The sequence below is a fragment of the Triticum aestivum genome, chromosome 2B, assembly GCF_018294505.1.
Source record: "Triticum aestivum cultivar Chinese Spring chromosome 2B, IWGSC CS RefSeq v2.1, whole genome shotgun sequence".
NCBI lineage: Eukaryota > Viridiplantae > Streptophyta > Magnoliopsida > Poales > Poaceae > Triticum > Triticum aestivum.
In genome coordinates, this window is record NC_057798.1 from 294,585,511 (window position 1) to 294,593,718 (window position 8,208).

The 8,208-nt window shown below is 44.0% G+C and overlaps 1 protein-coding gene across 1 annotated transcript; it reads left to right on the forward strand.

Moving 5' to 3' along the window:
* The first annotated feature begins 497 nt into the window (after positions 1–497).
* LOC123039201 (WAS/WASL-interacting protein family member 2) lies at positions 498–7,744 on the forward strand. The gene is made up of 4 exons (XM_044462464.1): positions 498–760; positions 5,284–6,092; positions 6,333–6,370; positions 6,554–7,744. The coding sequence occupies exons 1-3, from the start codon at positions 498–500 to the stop codon at positions 6,368–6,370; spliced, it is 1,110 nt and encodes a 369-aa protein (XP_044318399.1). The 3' UTR covers positions 6,554–7,744.
* Positions 7,745–8,208: the final 464 nt, after the last annotated feature.

The window sequence follows — 8,208 nt, forward strand, 5'->3', positions numbered from 1 at the left end:
CCATTTACATATATAGTTTATTTAATTCAGAGTTACGGTTAATTAGTTATGAAATAACTCATTTTAACATGGCATTTATGCATAAATAAAGCAAACAGCAAGTTTAAGCATTTTAACGTGGATGAAAGTGGAATATTATGAACCTAGATGAAAATCTAAGCATTTTACATATTAAAATAATTTTAATTCGAAACACGGTTTGTGATTATTAAATGCATGAAGAACAGGGATTTTTCTTCAAAACAGCAATACTCTGGATAATTAGAAAATATGCAGGTCAGGAAAAAACGCATGCGGGCCGAAACTGCAGCCTGGCCCAACAGGAACAGGCGCTGGGGGGAAGCTCACCAGTGTGGCAACTGGGCCGGTGCGAGCTGGGCCTTGAAGGCAGGGCGCGGTCAACGCAGGGGATCGAGCGGGACAAGTGAAGACTCTCTACTCGATGTAGAGCGAGCATAGACCAGCGGCGCTGGGACTGGCGAAGGCTCCGGCAAGCAATGACGGGGCGGGTCGGCGAGGAGGCGATGGTGAACTTGGCGAAGCAGGGGAGGTCCGGGCGCCGGGGAACCACAACGGCGGGGCAGATCTTGGCAGAAAAGAGGTCAGGGACGGTGAGCTCGGGCATCCATGTTGTCCTCCTGACAGTGCGCAGGAACAACGGGGCAAGGGTCGCCGGGCAGCGGATCTGGCGGAGAGAAAGGAAATGGCAGGGCACGGCCTGGCCGGGCGGCGCGACGGCTCAGGCAGGGAAGGGCAGCTGGTCTCGGAGCAACGGGGCGACGACCATGGCATTGGGTCCCTGCTAGAGAAGGGAGAGGCGAGAGAGGTTAGAGAGGTTGAGAGAGAGAGGAGCACGGGGAGCAAAAGAAGAGAAGGCAGGGGCGTGGCGACCTGATGCAGCGGGTGGTGGCTCCGTCGAGACCCGGTCGCCAGTGGCCAGGCGAGGCGAGGAGGAGGGCGACGACGCGAAGATGGAGGTCGATGCCTCGATCTGATCTGGATCGAGCGATGTGGGAGGCTCGGGTGCTCTCGTGGCCGTTCGATCTATGATCTGGCAGTCCAGATCGAGTGGAAGTGGCTGTGGTGGTTGGCTGGATCTGAAGGGAGGTGGGAGGAGGCTGTGGGATCGAGGGAGGGGGATCCTGAGAGGATTTTCTGGAGTGGCGGCAGGATGGGACATCTCCCTCGAAGTTAGGGTTTGCCCATGTTTGGACTAGGGGTCTTTATATAGGGAAATGAAGGGGTATTTGGATCATTCGATTAAAATTGGACGGTTGAGATAAAATGCTAGGGGAGTCCGAATCAGAAATCGGAGATGTTTTAGGGATGATCTGAAACTAACGGTGATGACGGAGCGGATCGGGTTCGAGAAAGTTTCGGACGCGCGCGAGGGGCCTGAGTAAAGTGTAGAGAGGGTCAAACAGTCAGACAAGAGGGAAACGAAAACACGGTTGGTCTCGGAACGGTTCACGAAGGCAAGGGGGGAACGCGGCAACTACAAACGGGTGCAAGTTTTATGAAAACATGCAGATGCAATGCGAATGATGCTATGAGATGAGATGCATGACATGAACAAAATGCAAAAAGGAAGACAAAAACCCAACCATAGAGGAAATAACGTAACACATAGCCGGAAAAGGCAAGAGTCGTAGTTACAATTATGGAAAGTTACATCCAGGGTGTTACATGCCTGTTAAAGCATATTGAGTGCATCAAGCCTAGTTTTCTATTGGACAGATTTTGTTCTGTAATATATTACTGTTAGGACAATACCATTTTTCCTATTTTGTGGAAACTATCTTAGTGTTTCTTTTTGGGTTTGTCATTCAGCAATTCTTGTCCTTGATCGCAAACTAAATTGTTTGTCGTTGCTATTTGGCTGCTTTCATGCAATGGGTTTCCCTTCTATCTGTGGCATGTTGATGATCTGATTAGCATTCAAGAAATAAATATTCCATGCAAGCCTCCAGCTTATGTGCGGTAGGGATGGGGACTCAACAGTAAAAAAGTGCTCTTCGGCTGCTCTGATTTTAACCCAAAACCCTTGGGAGTTTGTCCGGCCTCATTGTCAAAAGTGCATTAGTTAATTATGACCTCTTCTCTTCAGTGAGATTTTTTCTTCCACGGACGTTCCTCCTTACATCGGGTTTATTATCCTGCTGTGTGTGCATGATTTCTTATGGATATTTTTTATGATGATGGATTTCCGTATTGTTCTGCACGATATCCCTGGCGGTATAGGGTGCAGTCCAACTAAAAGAACATAATTGTATCAGGTAAGTGCAATAATTTGTTGATCTTTGCAAGTAAAGAGGAGGAAATTATGTTCCTTACTTTGGTGTGTGTGTGACATGAAGCATCATTTCCTAAGTAAACAAATTTATTTGCTTGCCACTGAAAAAAATTGAGCAAATATATATTTTATTGTTCATGATCTTTCTTTTTTGTTTGTATCGAAGTTCATGCTCACTCAGTATATATCATGTTGTGATCCTGTCTCATTCGTGCATACTTAAATTTTCTTCTTCAGTTCTTTGTTTTATTGATAGAGAATGCATCATCACAGTAAAAAATTTATTTAAAATATGTATGGGGCTGGTGCATCTTTATTCATAGAATGATCTTTTCTTTAATATAGCAATACTGAATCAGGTTAGATTTCATGTGAAGTTTTTTTAGAGATAAGGCACCATGTCCGACTTCATAAATAAAGCCATCAACTTTAAAATCAAGTAACACTGAAGTTAAGTAAAAGGTTACAGAATAAAGTTGTCTAAATAGGAATACACTATTTTCATTTTCATTAACATGAGGTCTGTCATTAACATACTTCGTTCTAAACATTTGTTTTACCAAATACATGGGAGCGTCACCGATATTTTCTTGAAGTGGCATAATCACTCTGTTTATCCTTTGTTTCAGACAATTAAAGTTGCACATGCTATTACCCTGTTGTTTGGCGTTGGACCATGGACACAAGGTTCATATACAATTCATTGGATACTGAGAATTGTGAGCTCTGAATTACTGAAAAATTGTCCTCCATAGTTCTGAATATGTTGGTTCTAGCTGATCGCCAATGCATAAGTATGAACCTTGGGTTGTTACCTGAAGAAACTTAACCCACACCTGGTTGTGCCTGTTTGTGCCATGTTTTTACCTGAAGAGAAACCAAGCATGCGCACGCCTATTGTCGATGGTGATGATGAGTTATTCAGTGAGGCTATAGTGATTTTTATTTTATATGGAGCCTGATCATTTTGCAACTGAGATGGATAGGTCTGTACCTATTGCAATATTTGTTGTTAATTTTGGTTAGGTATGTGCACTTATATATATATATATAGCATTTGTTCTTCTAAAAGCATATCATTCTGATGATGAAATACTCTCTTGTGATACATGATTATTGTGCATGCTTGCTGATCTGAACCGCTGCACCACTATGGAAAAGGGGGAGTCTCATTAAGATGATTAGGTTTTGTAGACATCGAAGATCATTGCAGTTTCTGCAAAATGTACTGTGATGGATTCAGATAGACTCTAGAGTGGTGTAAGTCTTTGACTGTGTGTTCCAAATCCTTGCTGATTTACTCCATGCAGCACCATCTTTTGTTTTCAGAACAACCTTTTTTTTGACAACCACAGTAGTTTACTATGTCTACCAAGGAAGATGAGACAAGTGGTGGAGAAGAAGTCACGGTTGACATTTGTGAGCCGCTAGCTTAAGCTACTTTTGAAAAAGATTTCGTACCATTGCTATAGGGTAAAAAAATTCTCTAAAAATTCATTTGCAAATTTATCTCAGAAATTCATATTGATTCAATAACGAGGTTACTATCCAAGACCATGCACGTGGATTCTTCTATTTACTTGGTTTGAATTAGGCTTTTGTCTTTTGTGCTATTTTGTAGAACGGGTTCTTCTCAAACCTATGTGCTTGCCCAAGCCTAAAGTTACTAAAAAAATACAAATATTTTCAATACGGTCATGTTTTCAAATGAGACTAAATATCACACGGCTGCTGGATAGAAATATTTTCAATGAATGGTTCTTCTCTCAAACCTACGTGCTTGCCGAACTGGCTAGCAAATCAGTCATCGACAGACATGCCTACTTTGAAATATAGATGGGTCCAAATAGTACATGACTAATGGGCTAAAGCTATGATCATACATGCTTTCTCAGACCTAAAGTTTCTAATTAATGTTCTTTTTGGAGGAACTCATGATTTTAAAGGTACATATATATTTCTAAACAAAAGCCTATGCTGTTTTTCTTTATATAAAAGGGTCTAAATTCTTACCGTATGTGCTTGATCTGAAAAATGAAAACATTTTCAATGCTAACATGGTTTTAAATGGGACTCTACGCCATTTGGCGCAACGATGTGTATTTCTTTTATACAAGAACTACTTTAAAAGAAAGCCTCCTTAACTGGTATGTATTTTTTTTATATATACGGGGATCTAAATTTATAACATATGTGCTTGCTCAACAAAAGATTATTGAAAAATAGACATAATTTTCATCGCAACATGGTTTTCAATGGGGCTTTGTGCTACCAAATTTAAATGTGTATGCACATCTCATTGTAGACAACAAGCCAAATTTGTTACCAATGGTGTGGCGGAGATGCGTATGTTGAGATGGATGTGTGGCCACACGAGGAAGGATCGAGTCCAGAATGATGATATACGAGATAGAGTTGGGGTAGCACCAATTGAAGAGAAGCTTGTCCAACATCGTCCGAGATGGTTTGGGCATATCCAGCGCAGGCCTCCAGAAGCTCCAGTGCATAGCGAATGGCTAAAGCGTGCGGAGAATGTCAAGAGAGGGCGGGGTAGACCGAATTTAACATGGGAGGAGTCTGTTAAGAGAGACCTGAAAGATTGGGGTATCACCGAAGAGCTAGCTATGGACAGGGACCCCAACTTGCTTGGGATTAAAGGCTTTGTTATTGTTGTTGTTGTATGCTTGCCCACAACTAAACTAACCAAACCCTGGATTTTCTTTTCAATGTGTACACGGATTCAGCGGGTCTCTACGCCATTTGGCGCAACGGGTCCACTAGTGTGTATATATATATATGGACTGGACTATTTTGTTACTAGTAACAGAATAATATTATGTTACCCTTCGGTCCTATAAAGAGCGATCCGACGAACCACGAGTTAAAATGAGACCAACCCAAAGACTAACCCTCATTGGCATTTATTTATAGGAGAAACTTCACAAGCACCACGCGTCCAAGCCGGAACTTAAACTCGGGTGAGCTGGCAGCAACCTCAGCTACCCAACCAACGGGTCAACGCCTCTTCCTCAAAACCTAAACTACCCGACCCGAGACGACAAAAAAAGAATCAGGATCCCCCGTCCCCGCCTTGATAAGCTCCACCAGTGCGCCGGCCTCCCCCTCCACCAACGCGCCACCGGGGCCTCCCCTCCCCCACCGCGCCGCCGCTGCCTCCCCCTCCCCCAGAACGCCGCCGCGGCCTCCCTCTCCACCAGGCACCGCCGTGTCCCCACCTTCTCCCTCAGCTCCAGCCGCCGCCCCACCCTCTCCCTTGGCTCCGGCCGCAGCCCCCCACCTTCTCCCTTGGCTCTGGCCGCCGCCCCCACCCTCTCCCTCTGCTCCGGCCGCCGCCCCCGCCTTCTCCCTTGGCTCCAGCCGCCGCCCCCCACCCTCTCCCTCGGCTCCGGCCGCCGCCCCCACCCTCTCCCTTGGCTCCGGCCGCCGCCCCGCACTCCAACCGTGGATCGAGCCGACGCGGTTGCCCTGCACCAGATCGCGTCGCCCAGAACCACCTGTCGCCACCACGTCCTCCCCGCGCTGCCCCTATCTCTCCTTGCTCCGCCGCCAGCCGAGCACCTTGTCACCTCCATTGCTGTTCAGCACTTCCTCCAGTTCCTCCGATGGGGGCTGCGCTTATCCACTCCTACTGCTGACCCAGCTCACTCCAATCCCTCCACCACGCTACCTCCTCCCGCTGGCGAGCCTCCATTGATGCAGCACCCCGGCCGTTCACTATCGCCACCCCGGGCCGTTCAACAAGACATCAAGCACATGTTTTCAGAATCCAGCAGTGAAGGTACATCAGTACACATCTCTGTGCTGCTACATCTGTACACATCAGCAAGCAAATTTAGTTTTCTGTGCTGCTACATCATCAGTCCATAATGTGCATAAGATGTAGTCCTGGTTGTGTAGAGAATGAGGTGTGTGGCTACGACAGAGTTGCGACTCTGATCATCTTTGTTGTATAAATAGAGGGGCCTAGCTAGGCGAAATGGCATCCACTATTCACCTCACCTGCGTTGTGTGTTTGCAGCTGGTGCTCTGTCTTCCACTCTTCTGTTCATCGTCTAGGTACTTGCATGCCAGAGCTTCTTGGCTCGGTTCTTATTTTTGCCTCGATCTTCCATCTCTTTCTTGCTAGCTTATTTGGTCACCGACATGATAATGCTAGCTCGATAATCTAGTTTGCTCCCTTTGTTTTATCTGCATCATTTCTCAAGCTCATAACCTCTGTCGGGGCAAACTCTGTTGCAGGCACCGTCCGACTACGAAGATGGAGTCCTACTCCTACGCGAACGGGGCCAAATTTGATTGCTTGCTGTTTGGTACGTCAATAACTGACGTCTCTTTCATTGCACTGCTATATTTCGATCATGGAGTTCTCTGCCAGAACTTTCTTCTTGAACCCCTCGTCGATTATTTCTTGACATGCGTCTTCAGACATGGATGAAACCCTCTACCCACTGAGCTTAGGGATCAACATAGCCTGCCGCAAGAACATCCAAGGTAAGTACATTAGTACAGTAATAAACTTACACCAATCCTCTGTTTTCATGCTACAGAATTCGTGTGCTCATACTACTTGTATCTACCTAATCGCATACTGTTAGCTATGTAAAAACATCTACTGTTGGCAGTTAGAAAGAATAGTAGCAAGTCCAAGCTCTCTTTGAGTGGAGGTACATAACCAATTCAAATGCTTGTTTTGGTTATGTTTAAGGAAACTCATATTTTTTTATCTTTGTCCACTGTTAGCTATGTAAAAACAATAGTGCAACGACTTGGTAGCAGTGATATTTTGGTCTGATTATATATCAACAACAGTGCAATGACAGAAAAAACATTAGTTCAAAATATATATGCAAGATGTTTGGGAGCTCCACGCCGTCACCCGCCGGCGCACCTCTGCCTCTCCATGGGCAGTGGATCCTCCACCGCAGGTCAACCTCATGGCAGCAGGCAGTTCGACGCTCTCTGTCGTGCTATGTTCAACGCTCCCTTGAGCTCCACTAGAACTACTTTTCGGCCGCGTCTGCACCTCTGAAAAGGTACCAATTCGAACACTGAAGCTGGTTCTTCAAGCGATCAAACTGGATATCTGTATGATTCAGAAAGTGATTGACAAAAAAAGTTACAAACAGAACAGTTGTTGATCTATGTTTCTAAACATGAGTGAGAGAAAAACTCCTATGTAGAAAGTTCATATGACTCTGGTTGTTTTCAGTATATGCTCTAGTGGTGATCATGCATATGCTGTTTGATTTTGTCATGGAATATATGAGAGCTAGTATCAGTTTTAGTACTTATGTTACGGCGATTCGTTGACAAAAAAGTATATTAGTTAATCAGATGTTCAATCGTGCAAAAAGTTTAAGTTCATGTTTTGGAAGTTTGTATGTTCAAAGACATAAACCTCATATGTTCAGGAAAGAGTTTAATTTTGAACTGTGATCTCTAAATATTTTCTTGATGTCTAAACAGGACCAATTATAGCGTGTTTTCTGTTTGCATGTATTTGGTTGAACTATTTAATTTTTTTAGTGAAGTTCAAACTTCTTGATGTGTGAAGGTTGAATCAAATTCAGTTATCTACGTAAGAGGTTCGGCCAATTTTATTTGATACTGAAACCAATCATTTGACAGTGAGTTCAAACTTTCTCTATAGGAAAGTGTAAATCTGATTTGCCACTCTTTTCTATTTTTGATTGCACAAACATTTCAAAGAAATCATCGAGAAGTTCACAAACTATCGTCCCAAACGTTCAGACGTTCTTTTCCGTAAAGTTCATATATATTTAAAAAACACCACATTTTCAGTACTCTTCAATTATATTTTGTAAAAAGAAAATACATGTTGAACAACAACGACATTTCAACAACAAGACTTGTAGTAGTTCATCAGTATGTAT

What these genes read in the sequence shown, in the direction of transcription:
- LOC123039201 (XM_044462464.1), top strand. Translation starts at nt 498, where the DNA reads ATGACGGGGCGGGTCGGCGAGGAGGCGATGGTGAACTTGGCGAAGCAG. An exon ending in CAGGCAGGGAAGGGCAGCTG is followed by an intron (nt 761 to 5,283) that starts GTCTCGGAGCAA and finishes GTGAGCTGGCAG; the next exon opens with CAACCTCAGCTACCCAACCA. An exon ending in TTCAGAATCCAGCAGTGAAG is followed by an intron (nt 6,093 to 6,332) that starts GTACATCAGTAC and finishes GTGTGTTTGCAG; the next exon opens with CTGGTGCTCTGTCTTCCACT.